Source organism: Fukomys damarensis, unplaced genomic scaffold (assembly GCF_012274545.1).
Source record: "Fukomys damarensis isolate Sample0158 unplaced genomic scaffold, DMR_v1.0_HiC HiC_scaffold_16, whole genome shotgun sequence".
Classification (NCBI taxonomy): Eukaryota; Metazoa; Chordata; class Mammalia; order Rodentia; family Bathyergidae; genus Fukomys; species Fukomys damarensis.
In genome coordinates this window covers 57,134,396-57,155,895 of record NW_022900928.1, presented here as the reverse complement: position 1 = coordinate 57,155,895, position 21,500 = coordinate 57,134,396, and the positions used below count along the sequence as shown (strand labels likewise).

Sequence of the window (21,500 nt, the reverse complement as noted above, 5' to 3'; positions counted from 1 at the left end):
GTCATTCTTCAGGGTCTTCTCAGTGTTTAAAAAAAAATGCCGTGTACCAGAGGACCAAGAAAATACTATTTGCAAGGGTGCTTCAACTTGGCCTCACACCATCCTGAGCTATTCACTCACTTTCTTGGAGATCATGGTCCTTCTGAAAAATGAGACGTTCACAATTAATGGGTGACTAAGTGAGAGTAGAAAACCCAAGCAAAAAACTGAGATTGCAAGAAAAGTGAGGGGTATAGTTTCCTACAATCAAAATTTCTCATATTAGGTCTTCTGCACTCCAATTCCTGGCCCAGGAAATAACATTCTCCTTCTTCTGTGTGCAGCAACCTTTCCCTGAAAGTCCCAAGACAAATAATATTGCCTTTCACCATCTCAACAATCTGCCTTGGAGGTTTCTCCAAACACTAATCTGTTTTCAAACGTTTTACAGATAAGAAAAGATGTCTGAGACTTTTCTTTTGAAAGCTGCTAGACATATTGGAATGGGGGATGAATTTCCTGAAATTACAGAGACTAACAGGCTAGAATGAAGCTGAGGTGGTGCTCATTGGTAGAGCACTTGCCTAGCATAGGTAAGGTCCTGCTTTAATCCCCAGTACCAAAAACAAAACATGTAAGTAAAATAAAAGGAAATGGCAGGCTCAAAATGAAGTCAAAGTATCCTTAAGGTGAGCAGACTTCTTTCTACAACTATAAGAAGAGGTTCAAGTAAATGGAAACTATAATCAATAGGTTTTTTTTTTTTAATAAGTACAATCAATTAGACCAAGTTAGAAAAAGCTCTCTTAAAAAGAACCATCCCTTGGTTAGGAGTGGTAGTACAGGGTCATAATTCCAGGACTGGAGAGGCTGAGGCAGGAGGATCACCAAGAGTTTGAAGCCAGCCTGGGATACATTACATGGTGAACTCAAGGCCAGCCTGAATTATAGAATGACATCCTGTCTCAAAAAAATCAACAGAACAAAACAAGAATCCCCTATATTAAGCATTAATAATTTCACTAGAATATATATAAAATAAGGTACAATATGCAGCCCCAACAAAAAAGTTTAAAAGGAAATGAAATAGTTTCTGTGCATTTTCTGATCCTAGAAATTCATCTTTGATTCATACACATTTATTTTCCAAGTGAAAAGTTTACCACATATTATGAAGCTAACTGTAAAGTCTTCCAAGGCAGCTGCTAAGAAAAATTTACTGAAGAGATGCCATAAAACTCAGTGCTAGGAGAAACCACAGAGATTAAAGTTCATCTATTTCATGTAAGAGATGATTCATAAAGACAGGCAAGTCTACCCAGAACCAGTCAAGAGTAGATTTTTAAAAAATAAAACCAAAGCTCCGAACAAAAGAGCAAACAGACAATAAACCTTGATCAATCTATTGATTATGAACCAAGTAAGAATAGGTCAAAGAGTCAACTAGTCATAGAAGAAGGATCAATCCATGTAGAATTATCTATGTAGAAGTAAAGTACAAGTCTTAGATGTAACTGGCTTTATGATACCTAGAACAATCTACCAAACACCTACTATACAACAATTCCTTATAAAGGAACCATCCTTTGTCAGAGGCTATAGCCTTTAAAGCAAAGACTGATGCAAAATATTAGACTCCACCAGCTTCTCTGCTCGAAAAAGGTAAAGACTTTAAATATTAAAAACTTGGGTAGATAATGAATATCTGAACATCCCCATGCTTTCTTTTTCATCATACTTAATACTCAGCAAATTTTCACATCATTAGCAATTCATATGACAATGGCATAAATCAAATATAAAAATGGTACTAGATATACAAAAATTAATCTTGTAAATTTCACGTTCATGTCCAAATCTCTTAAGCTTATGGGGCACAGCCAAAATGAACAATTTCATTATAAGAAGAGGTTAATTGAAATGTAGTTAAAGGTATTTTGTAAATAGGGAGGGGAGGAGGAGGTGAAGGGAGGGCAGGGGGTATGGGGACAAAATGAGAACCAAGACCTGTCATGTAAAGGTACAGGATCCCAATGATGAATGTAACTGTACTGTATACCTAAAATGTACCAGTAAACTCAATGAGGAAAAAAAAGACATTCTTTTCTCACTTCAAAGCCCCCACCCTTTAAAGGGCTTGGGTAAGATCTGACTGACTTCAGGCTTATCTCGGACACCCTTCAGACAGTGCTTCCTGACTGCCAGGCCCAGGTGAGGCCCATCACTTAGCTGCTGTTCTTTTTTATTATCTACCTAGCCCTCTTTGCACAAATACAGCACAGCACTAATCCATCACACCCTTTCGTAACTCTGTCCTTAGCTCTCTGTACTTCCCACTGAATGAAAAGTTCTGTGAAAAAAAGGAAGGGCACTTTTCCTGTTTAATGTTTTATACTCTATACCTGTACTCAACTATCCTTGTGTTGAAACACTTGAAGTTGAGAGAATGTATGGAGAAATATGATAACCAGAGACAAACAGATCAAGTTATCTGTTTTTACTTAAGTAAGAAGAATGTGGTTTCAATGATCCGATAGGTTCTTACTCCAGCTCTTGACACCATGTGCAGAAACTTCAAACAAAATTTTTATCTTTAAAGCAATATGACTACATTAAATGGGCTATTTGAGATGGAAAAAAAAATCATTTATGAGCTCAGAGACAACTGCAATAGTTGAAATCTTTTTTTCCAAAAAAAGGTAAACAAGTCTATCAAAATATATTGAAGACAAGAACACATGATTCTGTATAGTTCCCAGCAGACCAATGAATTACACGATGTCATAAAGTCTACTAAGCAGAGCATTAGGTTTTCTAGCAAATTGTTCTGTCTCTGTTTCCTCTTATTTTTATGCTACCCAGGCTAGCTTCAAAACTCACTGTGTAGCCTGGGTTGACCTCAAACTTGCCACCCTTCTACCTCAGCCTCAGGAGTTTTGGGTTGGAGGGGCACCTCCACATCAGCTTTTGTCTCTCTACTTTAGAAACAATGATACTAAAAATAGTTCTGACATATTTGGATTTTATCTGTGCTAATTCCACAGTTCCAAAGGAGGAAAGAGATTAAAAAATACAGAGTAAAATATGGTGTGGGTCAATTTTAAAAATAGATAAAGATGTGGAAAGAAATCAAACAGTAAAGCAAGCTCTCCCCTTTACACTTTGTAAAAAGAGTAGCTTAAAGCCTAGAGCTATAGATAGAGTTTGGCCTCGCTGTGCTATGGGGTACATTATTTGCCCCTAACTTTCCATTTCATAGCTGTTTCCAAAGGATAAATTGAGTTATTCATGCAACATTTGTAAAGCTCCTTAAAAAGAACTCAAGATCACATAATTTACATAAAAAGGGATCTCTTGCTTATTTATGCTTTTTGACAATCTAACTTAAAGGAAGGTAAGCCTTGCCCATCAGATCTCTTTGGAATCCCAGTGCAAGAGACAACAACTATGGTAATTCCACAGAGGGCTGAGGGTGATTTAAATTCTACAGCAGCTGTGCACTGAGAAGAAGGGCAGAAATACAAACTTTTTAAAACCTTGTCAGACCTCCCCAAGGAGGAACTATTGACCCCAGATTCAGTCATTCTCCACTAAACCTTGCTCTCTGTTGCCTATTTCCTACTGACAAAGTGTCTTTCCATGTAGACAGACAAAAGTGTTACTCATGCTGAATATTTATGAATGTCAACAAAGTGAAAGAAAAAGAAATGGCTGGAGGAAATTTTAAATGAAACTAGTTCATGCTAGTCAGTTCAGGACTAATAGCTAATTTCTAAATGATGTGTCTGATTCCAAAGAGTGAACTCATCTCTGAAACCACTAAGTTTACACCTGGAGAAGAACATCCTACGAGAGTGATGATGACCCTGCAGAGGCTGAGGCATGTTGTGTTACTATTATCACTGAGCTGGGGTTAGTGAGAGCACAGCCAATAAATCCATGTGCATGACCTGAGGGCCCTCTGAAGTTGACATCATAAAATGTTGTATATCATCAGGTTCCTGAGAGGCAGAGAAAAAGAAGATGTAGTCAAACTGGAACACAGGAAAACTGTACTAGTGTTACTGCACACAGGAGCAGCAGCAGCAGCTACTACTACTGGGATTCTACTATACATAACTTTCTGAATACTGTGTATTTACCCAAAATTTCATTTTGTTTTGCAAATGGCTTTATTTGTTGTCACAGAGGTAATTTTAAGAAAAGGAAAAGACAGAAAAATGGAAATTAGTGGGTGTATGTAGAGCACTACTTGTATCTTACCCTAAATCCTGCATTCTAACCTTGATTGACAGAGACTGTTGAGGACTGTTTGGGCTAAATAAAAAGGAGATAGACAAGGCTAACCCTGGATAAGAGCTCTGAGGCTATGGTAGTTTGCATCTACCACCTGAGTATCAGTCCAGCAGCCCTCACTCATGATCACTTTTGCTTCTCACACTCTCTCCTACTGGCAAAGTTTATAGATATTTTTCGTAGTCTCAACTGAAGTTGAAGTGGAGGGAATTTGCTACCACTACTGTCTTGGGATGATGCAAAACAGACTATCTCCCTACTCCACCCCAAACAGAACATTGTCTGGGACAGAATATCAATAATCCTAAAAGCAGGAATGATGATCTAGTCATGTTTATCCTGTAATTAGAACCTAATATTAAATTTGTCTTTAGGCAGTTTTCCTGACCTACCTCTCCTGACGCCAGAGTAATTCCAAGTAATCTAACTGGAGTAGTACAACTAGGGAATAAGTTTGACGGATACAGCTAGCACCGATCCTAACTTTTACTGTGAGCACAAATATAACTACTTCATCCCTTGAAGCTTTGGATTCTTTGGATTTCTATAAGAAGAGGGAACTAGACTTGATAAACTATGCTTAGACAGAAAGCAAAATTGCTAGGATATTCTAAAGGAATAAAAACTCCTGTTATTAATAAAGCTATATTCTTGTCAATGAAAAAAATGTCTTTGGGACAATCTAACCTATTTTAATCAGTCAGTGTAGAGTTACTAGCTATGCTTGAAATTAAAACTTTTAATGTTTTTGTAATGCATGACTACTCTGTATATGAATCTTTATCTTTGAATTATGTTAAGATGCTTTATCATTAGCATCACTCAAGGTACCACTTCCCTTTTTGTGCATCACCATTATACTATCTGATTTTGACTTCTAATCTTCCAACTACATTATCTATATTCTGTTATCTTGTATCATTCAGACTACTAGGACAAATTATAAAGGCTATTATAATTATACTTTTTTTTTTTACCCTGTAAATTTCCATCATCAGTTTAATCAATCCAAACATCTCAGAGCCTTCTACATGGCCATAACACAAGGGGTAGGAATAGAAGCTGGAAGTGTTAGTGTTGGTATCTAAACAAAACAAAACAACAACAACAAAAAAATAAAGACAAAATATCTAGCTATGAACAGTTGTGGGCTAGTTAAGCAGATGAAACACATGAAGTGGTAAAAGAACAAGATATATTAAGTATAGTGTGGAAACATCATTATGAGGGTAAGAAACAACAGAAGTATCAAACCAAATGTCTGCAGAATACAGATGAAGAATGATCCAAAAACCATCATGTTAAGAAAATAAATCCATATGAATCAGAAGCAGATGAATGGCTGGTTTCTTGCCAATGGTGTCAAAGGCTGGTTCCATCTTTTTAAAGTATGCTAAGCAGGTATGGAAACCATGGCTTCAGAAAAAAAAAAAAAAACTGTAAGAACCAATTAGTATTCTTTCCTTAGGGAGTTACACAGAAACACTGGAAGCTACAAGATCCCAGTAATGAATGCAACTGTACTGTCTACCTAGAATGTACCAATAAATTCAATTTAAATTTTTAAGAAAAGAAACACTAGAAGCTAATAATTTAAAATTATGTACTACTTCAAATCACACCTATCAAAGTTGAAATTCCTCAAGACTCTCTAAAGGAGAGACATTTAAATAAGAACTTAAGGGGAAACAAACTGAACCATCCTGTTAGCTGATCTAGGTCTCAGACAAGGAAATTCCTAAAACACAGTGATATATTTACTTTTAGAAGTCAGATTACAAAACTTGGAATACTGCCTGAACCTAAACAATTCTAATGGCAAAAATAATTACCTATTTTTCTAAATCCTAATACAATTATTTTTACCTATGGTGCCTTTTGTTGTAATAAAGCTATATGTCTACTGTCTAGCATCTGAAATACTATAAACTATAAACTACAGTTTTCCAATAGCAAGTACATCAGGATTCTGGCATCATCAGTAAGATGGCATCTTTGCAAGTTAATTTTCCCTTCTAGAAAAATAATCTATGTTTAAATGAACACAAGATTTAAATGAAGAGTAGCCATGTCTATAGCATTTTTTCCTAAGAAGACAATCTTTTTAATATATTTTCATAAAGCTGTTCTTATTTAAAAAGCAAATTATAGCAAATAGGAAAGAACCAAGAAATGGAAGGAAAGAAGAGGAAGGGAAGTAGAAAGATATATAAAAAGAATTAAACTGGGTATGGTGGCACATGCCTGTAATCCCAGCACTCAGGAGGCTGAGGCAGGAGGATCGCTATGAGTTCCAGACCAGCCTGGGCTACATAGTGAGTTCAGGTCAGTCTCAACTAAATGGTGAGACCCGGTCTCAAAAATAAATAAATAAATAAATAGAATTAAGATATGTTATATATCTATACCAACTTCCTACAATGAATATTATCATTATGTACTAAAAGTATATACTACTAAAAATAAAAATTAAACAATAACAAATTATACTACAGTTCTCTACAGCCTATTTTTGTAACTCCAAGTTCTCTAGGCTAATAATGAGGGGTTCAATCAAGCTCCACTTTGCCATCAAGCACACTAACTTCATCTGTCACAAAGATCTCAGTGTGGCTCGGTGGTTCAGAATGTCCATGAAGTCTAACATTCTCAACTTTTAAATCAATATAATCTTAATGCAATCTAATATATAGCACTCTGCAAACAAATGCTGAGCATGTCATACTATTATTTGATTCATCATATATCACTGAGGAGGGCATGGTGGCAAGCAGGCAATAACAAATGAACAGGTTGTAAATTGAAAGAATGCATCAAGGAATATTTATATAGAAGTTATCAATTATTTTGTGACTATAAAATGATGTGAAAATATAAGTGGCCTTTTTTAAAATTCAGAGATAATTTTTAACAGCATCCTCAATGGAGTGTTTTAGTCAAGGGATTTAGCTCAGTGGTGACACTGCCTGACCTGCAAGCTCAAGGTCCTGAGCTCGATCCCAGGTAATCCCCCCCCAAAAAAAGAGTCCCTTTATACTCAATCAAAATAACATCCTACCTCTGTACACACTCTTACTTCAATGAATAGACAAAGAAAAAAGTACAAGAAAAAAAAAACCTACAACTCGTATGTCACATTTCTGTTAATAGGGATTACATATATTTATAATCTATAATTTTTTAAAAAGCCCCTAAGTGACCAGAGAAGCATATTTATAAAATGACCTATAGGTAAAATGAGGAACAGCAGCAGGATTGACAAGAATATTAAAGGTAAAGGAATATTTGTAATACTGTCTTTTGAATTTATTAAAGAGAACACTCATGTGGGCATTAGGTTATATACTTAATGATACCAATAGTAAAAGCATACCTAATCTTATCTTCAATTTCTTCACCATCTGATTCTTCAGAGCTTCTGGGTTTGTCTGGATCTGGAAGTGTGCTTGGATCAAATCCATCATCATCATCATCATCACTCCAATCCAGAAAGGCCTCCTCTTCATCTTTGGCCTAAGAAAACATAAAAAAAATATGAGTTAAGATGATAGCTGATGAATAAACAGGTTTTATTTCTAGACCCAATTAAATATCCCTCTAATTGATACCCTCACATTAGAAATCTTCTCTTCCGATGAGGGCTCTAAGTGACTTTCACAACTACAACCATGTACAAACAGAAAATCTGTATCATTCCCAAAATAAGCTATGATTCAGAAAGCAAATCACTAGTAAGCTGCTTAAACTATATACAGAGAAATACTGTCCATTTTATTGCCATTTAACTCAATTATCAAAGACATAGCATACAAAATGGCTTCCATCCTATTAACACACACATATCTCAAAATCACCAAAAACATTAAAGGGGAAAACATCAAAAACCAGAAGTGAGATTACAGTAAATTTTTCTGATATTTATGGCTATAATGTAAGTCTTTAAAAAACAGATCTGAGCCAGGCGTGGTGGCGCACCCCTGTAATCCCAGCACTTGGGAGGCTGAGGCAGGAGGATGGCTGTGAGTTCAAGACCAGCCTGGGCTACATAGTAAGACTATTTTTTTTAAATAAAATAAAACTATTTTTTAATAAAATAAAATAAATAAACAGATCTGCAAAAAGCTTATTTATATCAAGGAGTCTTCTAAATTTAAAGTACAAAGTCATTAAGAACTATGGGGAAGGGGAGGAGCAGAAAAAGATAGGAAAAGTAGTAATGCACAGAAGGGGCCTGACTGCAAGGAAGAATCTGGATCCATCTGGTTTCAGGCAAGTATATAACAGGGCTATTTTTTTGTTTCTCTGGGTTTTGGGGGCGGTGGTTAATTCATTTTCATCATGAAACAAAATAAGGCAAGAGCAAACTTACTATACACTTAATTTAAAATGTCCATTATACCAAATTTATTTCTAGCAGATTAAATTTGCCACCTACCAGATAAGTAAGCATGGCTACATTCATTTAGGAAATAATTTGAATAGTACAGAAATCCAAAAGTCTGGGTAAGTTTTTCCCAGTTCACAGCCCTACAATTCTCCACACCAAGTGATACAAATTACAATGATACTTTTATTCCAAACCATTAATGCTCTTTACCCAAAACTGAATCATAACAGGATAGTATAGTGATCAACTGTGTAGGCTAGTATAGAAGGTACCTAAGGATTTTCCTCAGCTCTCCCTAGATGACTTCAAACATAACAAAAGGACAAAGAAGTGAAGAAGGTGGTGCTCCAGACTGGAGCAGTTGCAGGCAGATCCCAGCCAGGGATCTGCCCCCACCTCTGAGGTTCAGGCAAACCCACCCAGCTAAGGCCTGCCCAGGAACAAACTGCACAGGCTCAGAAGCTTCAGTCAGAGTCTGACACATAGCATCAATGATTGCACGCAGATTCCAGAGTGCAGCAGTGGGGTCCAGACCAGCAGGACTGCAGGCAGATCCCAGCCAGGGATCCGCCCTGACCCTAGAGGCTCAGGCATACCTGCTTAGCCAAGGGCCCACCTGGAAAAGAGCTACACAGGTAAACAAGCATCAGTCAGAGGCTCACGCCTATACTCTGACAGAGATCCTAGCCAGAAGCCTGCTCAGACAACAGGAACAGGGGAGCGGAGGCCTCAGGCAACCTCCCCCTCTCCAACAACATCCACATAAGGGCCCCAGAGAGAGGCACACCTAGATCCCATCCCAAGTGTGCTCAGGCCCCAGACAGAAGCCTGCTGAGACAATAGGAACAGGGGAGCAGAGGTACCAGGCAACCTCCCCCCTCACCGACAACATCCACATAAGGGCCCCAGAGAGAGGCACAGACTAGATCCCATCCCAAGTGTGCTCAGGCCCCAGGCAGAAGCCTGCCCAGACAACAGGTGAACTCAGGGATCCAGAAGGCCACCATTCTGAACCCAGGAATTGTTGTATTGGTAAGCAGCAGAGAAAAGGCCTCTCGGTAGCTTGCTGAGAATTAAAGACACTGGGAGAGCAAAAAGTCTCAACAAAGGCACAACAAGCTGCATGTGTTGAAATGAGAAGACACAGAAAGAAATCCCAAAACCAGACTATGGCCATATTTTCAAAACTGCTATATAGATTCAATGCAATCCCAATTGAAATGCCAGCAGCATACTTCACAGACCTTGAGAAAACAATCCAAAAAATCATTGTTCATAGAATGCCATTCTATTGTATACCTTAAATGTACCAATAAAATTAATTTTTAAAAAATTAATTAGGCAAGATTAGTTACTACTGCAAAAGTTCCTATGGCTTTCTTCATAAAGCTCCCTGGCAAAAAGTATAAGGTTTGGAAACAATTATGAGCAGGTGGCAGGGATGGGGGATGGAAATGTGTGCCACTGAAGCAATAAGCTGCATACCGATAACAAAGTACATCATTACTTGAAAATTATGATACTAATAAAAACTGAATGTCATCTTATACTCAAGAACACTAATCTCTTGGGCTACAAGATATTTTCAATTTTCCAGTCTGCTACTTTTAAAGGAATGTGCTATCCGAAGGTGGAGACTGACAAATTCAAAACAGTTCCCAAACTTTTTTATTTCAGAACCCCTTTACACTTAAAAAGAATAGAGAATTCCAAAGGGATTTTGTTAATGTGAAGAATATCTACTGACAGTTACTACACTAGAAATTACAGGGCCAGGGATTTAGCTCAGTGGTTCCGCCGCCTGCCTTGCAAGCACTAGGACCTGAGTTCGATCCCCAGTACCCCCCAAAAAAAGAAAGAAATTACAACTAAGAATTAAAAATAAATTTAAAATTCATTTAATAACAAACTTACTATATGTTAACATAAAAGCATATTTTTATGAAAAAACAGCCAGTGTACAAAACTAAAGAAAACTGCTTTATACTTTTCCAAGTCTCTAATGCATAGCTTAAAAGAAGATAGCAGAATTGAGTGAGGCAGGAGGATTTTAAATTTGAGCCCAGCCCAGGCAACCAGCGAGACACTATCTCAAAAAAAAAAAATTTAAGGTCTGAGAGTGTAGCACAGTGAGAAGACCCTGAGTTCAATCGCCAATACCAAACAGCTGAATTTTCAAATCTACTTTTGCCTTAGCTCTGATGCAATATCTTGTTTTTGTTGAAGTGTAAGAAGATAACCTGGCCTCTCAGGGATAGATAGCTGGGAAAGAGAGAAGTTACACAATATAGCCTTTTCAGATAATTTAGATAACAGCAGTTTTCTTTTTTATATGATTTTAAGTCCTGATGAACAGTAGCTTTTCTTAAAAAAAAAAATGTATTAGTGTATGTGTGTAGTGCATAATGTTGACATGTACTGTGGAGGAGTTTGTACATGGACATAATATATCTTAATTGTTTTTTCTTCTCTTTCCCTTCCTGTTGAACAGTAGTTAAGAATAGCTGCAGTACGGAATCTAAATGTCTAGTTTCTGTTCATTTTTCTTCAACTTTTTTCTTTATATCATTTGAAGAGACCTATTTCTGCAGGTTTTTCTGTTGATCCTTTCTTCAGACATTTCCATGCTGCTTTTTAGCCCATCTAAAAACTTAATTTCAATAATTATTCTTCTCAACTCCAGGATTTTTAGACTTAAGTTTTTGTTTTTCATAGTTTTCATTGCTCTGCTGAGATTACCTGTTCCTTCATCAATACCTTATTTTCTTCTACTTCTTGGAACATACTTTCCTGTTACTTTTTCACCTATATTTAAAATAACTGTATAGGAGTTTTTGCTAAATTTCAATCTGGGCGAATAGTTTCAACTAACTACCTTTTTTTGGCTATGGGTTACACTCTACTATTTAAATGAGGCTCTCTAATATCTTTGTAGATAACTGGATGCTGCAGATGATTTATTATAGAAATACTAGATTTTATCTTCTATTTTGAAGGATTTATATTGTAATAGCTGGTTAGCTGACCAAAATTAAATTGGAAACTAACCCATAGTATACAACTGCTTATTTCTGTTTTGTTATTGTGACTTCCAACCACTTCCTTTCTACTATGGTTTCCTATGACATCTCTTGGGTCCAGAAAAATGCACCACTTAGGCCAAAATTTAGGTTGAATTGTTCTTATTATATTAACAACTAGTGCTTTTTTGTTTTGTTTTTTTTGTTGTTTTTTTGGTTTTTTTTTTTTTGGTTTTTTTGAGACAGGTCTCACTATGTAGTTGAGACTGACCTGGAACTCACTATGTAGCCCAGGCTGGTCTCGAACTCACAGCGATCCTCCTACCTCAGCCTCCCAAGTGCTGGGATTACAGGCCTGCGCCACCACGCCCGGCTTAACTAGTGCTTTTTTATATGGTGCTTTACTATTGTGAAGTGGTTTTCTCATATCAAATACAATTTAATAAAATAAAATAAAGCAATTACAAGGCACGTTATATATAAATACTTCACTTGATATCCCAATGTAAGTGTTCATCTATTTGTAGGAAAATACTAATTCAGAATGGAAATATACCACTAAATGGATAAAACATTATTTGAATTTGTATTGCTATAACTCACTTGCAATCAATAATATTCAGATCTTGCCAAATTCCCCAATTTTATTTTTCTGAGCATTCCAAGACAATAGAAATACTTGATCAAAAGACTATAGAGAGGTGATATACATAATAAATGCAATGAACACTATTAAGGATGGCAGGCAAAGGGCTAGGACATGAATATTCAAAACCTCAAAGAGCAAATTCCAAATTTGGAAGGATCTTCAGAATTTTGAAAATTCATTTAACAACTAAAAGAAGGGTATAATCCGAACACAGAATGCCAATGAAGGACTCTGATTCAGCAATTTAACCTTAAGACTTTGAGCAAAATGAAATTTCTTCTAAAATGGCCTTGAATAAAAATTCATTACTCTCCTAAATTGCTTACTCACTTGCTTACTTAACATATGAATATCTTATGAATATGTCACAGAGCCTGACAGGATATTGACATTGATACAATTTTATAATAAGCTATTAAATAATGGCGAATTAGAAAAGGCATACTGAGACACTAAATAAAATTAAAAGATGCAAGTCCAGTTTGCTATTCTTTCCACAATAATGAATATTTTAATATGAGATTGAGTTACCAAACACTGATTTGAAAGTTGTTTCATCTAGTTCTTAGCAAAGTTCTTAACTTAGAAAACATCTCTTTCTACATCTGTATGATCTGGACACTGACATCTACCATTAAAGGTTACCGGGAACATTCTGTTCAGTGGCATCTTTTTAGGAATCTTTCTACTTTCTGAAGAGTTAATTTTAAAATGAGGAGAAATATGAAATACATTTTGCTCTATTCAGAAAGCAATGCATTCATATTAGAAAAATAAAAAAAATTATACACAAGACTTTGATTAAAACTATATAAATAATGTCATAAAAAGTAGAAGATTCAATAGTAGATTAAACCACATTATTTTTTGTAAACCAGGTAGTGAACAGAGTGATGACTAGAATTTTACTCAGTAATGAAGTGGATTATGTATGTAACAACATGGATGGATCTTAAATTAACTTTGTTAAATGGAAGAAGTCAGATACCAAAGGCTACATATTAGATAACTCACTTTATATGAAACTCTGAAAAAGACAAACTATAGGGACAGAAAACAAATTCATTTTGGCTAAGATCCAAGGATGGTGGGAGATAGGAGGTAAATTTTGAGGTGACAGAATTTTTCTGTATTTTTTACTGTGGTGGATACATAACTCTATGCATCTGTCAAAACGTACAGAAGTGTAGCTGGACACAGGAGAACATGCTTGTAATCCTAGCACTTGGAAGGCTGAGGAAGAAAGACTAGGAGTTGGAGGCCAGCCTGAGCTGCTATCAAGTTCACAGCCAACTTGGATTATCAAGACCCTGTCTCAAAAATTCTAAGCAAAAACATACCCCACAGAAGTGAAGCATAGTGATTTTACTGTGATTTGAAAATTAAAGGACCCCAAAATAATATGTAATGCTATTTATGTACTCACGATTAATTAGTAGATTATAAAGGATACACTATTAAAATGTATAGAGTCTGAGTGGTGGAAATGGATCACAAAACACCCCCCATTTAGTGATCTAATAGCATCCCATAATAAATAATACTTTTGAAATAAGAAGCTTCTGTTTTAACTCTAAAGAAGTTTTATGGACTCTTCATAATGATAGCAAGTGCAGAAGAGCTCTGGATTGGGAAAGCTTGACCTGAAGCTTCCAGAAGCTACAAAACCCATGAACAAGATGAAAAATATACATATGGATTTTAGGAGAGTGGAGAGCCCTAGCTTTCAACAGTCCATGAGCAGCTTCCCACCCCCAGTCAAGGACTCCTGTTTAGTACAATTGAACTTCTTGGGGCTGAGCTGATAATAAGGGCACATGACTCAAATTACAAAGTTCTATGAGAAGGTCCTTCATCCCTGAAAATCTTGACCATGATTTAGGTTTCAACAGCCTAGTGACATATGCTAATCTCTCTGAATTGTTTCAGGCTGTTGAGAAGAAAGAAAGAAAAAAAATCACATAACAAAAGCCATACAAACCATCTTTAAAGGCAAGAATTCAGAACATTTGATAATTCATAAACTAACCATGGAACAAGTGGGGTTGGTCACATACTTCTCTGACATATGGTTATATTTTCAATCTTTCTCCAAAACCATTCTACCTCAGAGGGAAAAGAAAAACCATTTGAAGCTAGTTGAGATTTAGCTAAGAGCAATAAAATACTGAAGCAATGGGTTTTTAGTCATGTGCATGTTTCATTTTACCACACCACTCATAGCTTGTTCCATCAATTCATTATTATTTTCCCAAGTGGAACCCAAGTCCAACTTCTCTTAGTGAGCTACTGGAAAACTACTCTTTATAGATTGGCTATCTGCAAAAACTGGCTCTTGTTTGGTAAAACAAAAATCAAACAAGCAAAAAAAGCAATGATTTAAACTAGAAATGAATTAAAGTTTTGATGAGTGCATATTAATGAATCTAGTAGAATTTGAACATCCATTAATGACGTATATCCAAGAGGGAAGAAACATTAAAGGAAAACATTCCTGCAAAGGTAACAATTACAAACCATGACAGCTTATCTTCCAAGGAAACACATCATATTGATATTACTGAATAAAATGTCACTAAATGAACTTTTCCAACCTAAAATAATTTTTTTCCTTAAGAATTTTTGAGAGGCCTCATTCAATGCTGAAAACACCCTACTTTGATAGCCACTCACCTTAGATCATTTCCAACTAGCTATTTGTAATAAATTATCCAATTGTTGAAAAGAAAATATAGCAAAACTGTTTTTTTCCTCCCTCCCCTCCCACTTCCCACTACTGCACCAATAACTGAAGGAAAGTGGAAGTAGGATAAATCTGAAGGATCTTCAAATTAAAGAGTACTGTTATTTAGAAAGTATTTCTTCCAAAAGCTCATAAAGGTATGACACAAGCTAGCAATTACTATCTTAGTTATATACTAAGTTAGTTATCTTGAGTAAGAGAACTGAAAACACACCCACAGAAAAACTTGTACATAAATGTTTATAGGCGTTAGAGCCAAATGTCTTATAAATAACCAGATAAAATGTGAGACACCACAGAACAGAATATTGCTTATTAATGAAAAAAATGATCAGAAATGATATATAGTGGACCCTCAAGTAACGACTGGCCTGACATACAAACCACTTGGGTTATAACAAGAAATTTAGCTTTAACTTATAAACAAAGTCTTTAGTTACAATCCAAATGCTGGCTGTTTGTGCTTCCAGATGGTCTCAGACACACATTTAACCCTTAAAGAGTTCTGGAGGAAACATTACAACATCCTTTCCTGTATGGCATTAACTGAGAAATCCTGGGCCAATATCTCTCTAAGGACATTGAGATCTTCTTATATAAAGAAGAGAGACTTTGAAGGCTGCGTGGAGGAACGTGAGCTTTCAACGGACAGACTTGAGTTACAACCAGCCCTCATGAAAGAATTGAGTCCATAAATCAAGGGTCCACTGTATGCTACAATATGGATGAATCTTAAAATCAGTATGCTAAGATAAAAGTTAACAAATGACTGACTGCCTATTATATGATTTTTTTTTAAAGACAGAGTCTAACTGTGCAGTTCAGGTTGGCCTTAAGCTCACTATGTAGCCCAGGTTGACCTTGAACTTGCAGCAATCTTCCTGCATCATCTTCTAAGTGCTGGGATTATAGGTGTATGCCGGCATGCCCACCATGTATCAATACATAAGAAATTTCTATAACAGACAGTTCATAAAGACAGAAAGCAATATAGTGACTGTCAAAGACACGATGAAAGAACAAAGTAGAATTAGTCTTTATTGGGTTTTGTTTGGAGTAGGAGTGACAAAAATGTTCTAAAATTAGATGTTGACTTGTACAAGTTTGTGAATTAGATTGCAAATTTTAAAAGGTTCATTCATTGTGTGAATTATATCTTATTATACCTAAAACTAAAAAAGATAAAAGCTTAATTTTCAATATAAAGCTAAAACATTTTTATGTTCATTTAAGTACAAATAGTCTAGATTATTTAATCAATGAGTAACAAAAATTCTGTTCCTTTGAAATAGTCACTTCAGTTCCCGAATAAGAAACAGTGGAGAAGATAAGAAGAGAGAGAGGACTTCAATTTCAGCTCAAACACTTAGGTGAGACCCAATGGATTTATGAACATGTTTCTATTTTCAAGTCACTGATGGAGAGGATTAGAGGGATTATAGCCACTTCAAGTGAGGAAAAATAATTTCAATGAGAAAAAAACATAACTTTTTAACTTAAAAGGAATGTTACATCCACAGGAAATATTATTATTCCCATCACATAATTTCAGATTTTAAAATGGAGGCTTAACAGGCAAGGTAACCTTCTCAATGACACAGTTTAGATGACAAGAGTTGTTAAGAAATCCAGATATGTCAAAGTTCCAGAATCTCTTTCCATGATGTCATAAAGACCAAATTTAACTTTGTAAGAGTGCAACTATAAGTGCACATGAACTCATCTTTGCTACTTATGCTGGGACTCTCCTGATGAGTTTTTTCTAAAACCAATTTTTGTTGTAGCTCAAACACAGAGCATAAAAATTTGTCCCATTTGCTTATAACAGTGCAAAGCATTACTTTACACCTTGAACTTATGATTCATATTGCTGCTTAGATGTACTGTGTAGTATTTTAAAAAGCACTGTCAAAGGTTACAGCTCCATATGTCCAACAACCTGCAGTATATCCTTTGTCGTAAGACGAGACTCCTGTCACCAGACAGTTTCATAACTATCCATGAGAGTAACAAAAAGAGTATAAAGCGAAGAGAGCTCAGATACATGATTGCTAAGAAAATCCAATGTTATCTCTAAAAAGAATCTACATGGAGCAGAATATTGTCTATTCATTTTTCTGTTAAAAGGTACAATAATTAAACTATATACTAGACCTACAGGTTATTCTTACTTAAAATGTCCAGGTACTTTGGCTCACATTCTTTCTGAATTCAACATTTCATTATCTGCCATATTTTAAGTCACTTAAAATACAATTCCATAATGACTTTTTTATTCCCCTACATATTACAATCCCTTTAGATAGGCCATAAAGTATTTTGGTTATTCCTAATGAGACGTTTGAGCCTTTCAGGTATTTGTGCTGACTGGCCTATCTTCCCTTTTACTTATAATTTTGATAGTATCACAGAGGGAAAATTTCTTATAGAGTAGATGCTTATTAGGAAGTAAAATATTTAAGACTGCAGCATATGTTTATGGCTTTCCAGCTTATTGAAATCAATGAGATGTTTTCTTAAGTCTTTATTTGTTAACACATTTCAACACAAATCTAAAAAATTTTTTTTTTTAAATCTGCACCTTAGGATGCCAGGCAAAATATCTTGGAAGATATATGGAGACCCATATACATTGCTTACAGTTTAATCCTTGGAAATAAATACTATAATAAAAACCTAGGTATCCACACAAAAGCTGAACTTTAAAGCTTATCAATGTTTTCTGACATAAATCTTAGGAACATGTGCTTATGTCTTGCTTGGTCTAGGAATCTAGAACTGTACTTAATTTCTGCATTAAATTTATGCTGCAAATATTTACTGAATGCTTATTATGTACAAGTATAAATGGTAAGTGACTTTGTGGGATAAAAAGAATAAATCTGGTTCATACTCACAGACTCAATAGAGTATATATTGCAAGGATATCTATATCTATACATTTAATGGAATGGGGAAGTGATACACTGTCTATAAGAGAAGCTACATAAGTAAAGTGCCATGGGAATTTAGTCAGGGAAAAGAGAGAGCTGGCACTGGGACAAAGCTAATGGTGGTAGAAGACATTAAGGAAAATTTCATAAAAGCTGACCTTTAAGTTAGTTTCAGGATAAATGGAACTAGGACACATAGATGCCATAAAAAGTGGCATTTCAGTTGACAATAAAGCAGAAGCAAGGACACAACACATGATCTATTTAGGTGCATACAAGGTGATACTAAAACGTAACTGGAAAAGGGTCCTGCTCTACCCTCTCTCAATGCAGAAATTGTCCCTTGCTAGGGTGTACAGCTTGAAGAGGAGAATAAATGTGGAGTTTAGCTCATATTGGCTCCCTTAACTAGGCACTTTTCCATTAACAACCTCATAACCTTATGGGTAGAAATGTATGGGCAGAACACAGGACCAGCAGTTGTTAGCAAGAGAGAGTTTTATTTATTTGTTTCTATTAGTACATGTTTCCAATACATAATGCGAGCTGGGGCATGTACATAACACATCTTAATTCTCCCTCCATTCCCTTCCCCTTCTTCCCAACCCCTCTCTCCATCTCTTGATCCCCTTTCCATTTGAAAAACCCTGTTTTCTTACTTCCTATTACCTATCTTTTATATTGCTCTTTGTTTGTATTTTGGATTTTTCATAGATCAGAAACCATGCAATATTTAAGCTTATGTGTCTGATTTATTTTTTTTTAACATTATGGCCTCAAGGTACATCTATTCTGCTACAAATTACTCTTCAATCTTTTTTTTTTGTATAGTATTACTCCATACTGTGTAAATACCATGATTTCCTTTTTTTTTTTTTTTTTTTTTTTTTTTTTTTTTTTTTTTTTTTTTTTTTTTTTTTTTTTTTTTTTTTTTTTTTTTTTTTTTTGGTACCAGGGATCTAACTTGGGATATTGCATTTTCAAGGCAGGCAACAACATCACTGAGCTAAATCTCTGGCCCAATATCATGCTTTCTTTATCCATTCATCTGTCGATGGACTATAGGCTGCTTCCAAGATTTAGCTTTATGAATTGCACTCCTATAAACATGAATATATATGGTATATTTATAATATGATGTCTTTAAGCCTTCTGGGAAGATATCTACAAGAATAACTGGATTAAATGGAATTTCTAAGATTTCACTCTAAGATCAGGAAAAAGACAAGGATGTCCACAGTCATCACTCATATTCACTATAGTTCTGGAAACACTAGCCAAGGCAATTAGACAAGAAAAAGAAACAAAAGAAACAAGGACAGGAAAAGAAGAAATTATCATTATTTGTGGATGACTTCATACTCTACATAGAAGACCCCAAAAGTTCCACTAAAAGACTTCTAGGTCTAATAATCAAATTCAATAGCATAGCTGGATACAGTGTCAACACAAAAATCAATAACCTTCTTGTACATAAATAACAAATGGCATCCAAAAGAATAAAATACCTAGGAATCAGTCTAATGAAGGAAGTAAAAGACATCTACACAGAAAGCACAGTATTCTGAAAAAGTAGGATTGAAGTGGATATTGGGAAATGGATATTGGATAGGAAGAACCAATAAAGCGAAAATGGCCATACTTCCAAAATTGTCATAGTCATACAGATTTAATGCAATCACAATCAAAATTTCAACAATATAACTCACAGAATTAGAAAAAAAAAATCCTAAAATTCATTTGGAATCAGAAGAAACCTACAATAGCAAAGGCAATTCCAGGCAACAAAGGGAAGGCAGGGGCATCACAATCTCAGGCTTGAAATTATACCACAAAGCTACTATAATAAAAACAGCATGGTACAGGAAAAAAACAGACAATAATATCAATAGAACAGATTAAAAGACACCAAAAATACTCCAGATATACTCAGCCATCTTATTTTTAACAAAGTCAAACATCTTCACTGTAAGAAAGCCTCTTTAATGAATGGTGCTGGAAAAACTGACTTTTCACATGCTGAAGATTAAAACTAACCTATATCTTTCACCATGCACTAAACTAACATCGAAATGGATTAAAGACTGAAATATAAAAACAGAAACATTAAATCTGCTGGAAGATAGAATAGCTAGAACATTGGAGAAACTGTGGGCAAAGACTTTATGAACAAAACTCTGATCACACAGGAAATATTATAGAGAATCAACAATTGGGATCTCATCTTACTAAAAATCATTTGTACAGCAAGAGAAACCACCAACAGAGTGGAGAGACAACCCACGGTGTGGAAAAAAACTGCCAGCTATTCCTCAGACAAAGGCCTAACATCTAAAATATATAAAGAACTCAAAAAAATCAGACCCCTCAAATTTAAAGACGCAATCCAAAAATGGGCATCTGAAATGAATAGATACTTCTCAGATGAAGTACAAATGGCCAATAAATATATGAAAAAATGTACAATATCACTGGTCATTCAAGAGATGCAAATTACAACAATGCTGAGATTCTATCTCACTCCAGAAAGCATGGCTATTATGAAGAAATAAATGATTAACAAATGCTGAAGAGGCTGTGAAGGAAAAGGAATCCTTCTCCACTTAGGTGGGAGTGTAGACTGGTGTAACCACTGTGGAAATCAGTATAAAGATACTTCAAAGAACTAGGATTGAAGTCCCATTTGACCCAGGTATTCCCCTGCTGGGTATCTTCCCCAAAGAATTAAAAGAATCATACCACAGTGATGTATGCACACCCATGTTTATAGCAGCACAATTTGTAATAGCTAAATCTTGGAAACAGCCCCAATGTCCATCAACTGACAAATAGATAAAGAAGATGTAGTTGAGACTGACCTGGAACTCACTATGTAGCTCAGGCTGGTCTCGAACTCACAGTGATCCTCCTGCCTCAGCCTCCTGAGTGCTGGGATTACAGGTGTTAGCCACCATGCCCGGTTTGTGGTTTTTTAATACAATGGAGTACTGCTCTACTATAAAGAAACATGAGCTTGAGATATTTCTAGCTAAATGGATGCCCCTTGAAACCATGCTCTTAAGTGAAATAAATCAGACTCATGTTTAAATATTACATTGTTTCTCTGGTGTGAGAAACCAAAAGTGACATAAGGACTAAAATGTATAACAGATATCAGGAAACAGGAAGAAAATGTTCACATGGGAAGGGAATAAGGGAGGGGGAGGGGGAAAGGAAGAAAAAAAGTGAAAATAAAAGAAAAAATGTAAACAAAACTTTTGTATATAGGCAAAGGAGGGGAGTTGAGGGAAGGGGGTACAATGGTTAAATAAAAAAGAGGTACAATATATCCTATACAGGTGCAAATTCCCTATGATGAGTGATTTATATATACATTATATATATATGTAAGGGCCAGGGATTGAGCTCATTGGTGCTGTGCTGCCTTGCAAGCACAAGGTCCTGAGTTTGATCCCCACTACCAGGAGGAAAAATAATGGTACAATGTACCAAT

The 21,500-nt window shown here is 35.6% G+C and overlaps 1 protein-coding gene across 1 annotated transcript in view; it reads right to left on the bottom strand.

Annotated features, from left to right (window-relative positions):
• Ddx10 (DEAD-box helicase 10) overlaps positions 1–21,500 on the bottom strand; it is a 291,709-nt gene that overhangs the window by 32,855 nt on the left and 237,354 nt on the right. Inside the window, exon 17 of the mRNA XM_010610645.3 lies at positions 7,649–7,788. Within this exon, the coding sequence (XP_010608947.1) occupies positions 7,649–7,788 (140 nt within the window). The remainder of the gene's footprint in view (positions 1–7,648; positions 7,789–21,500) is intronic.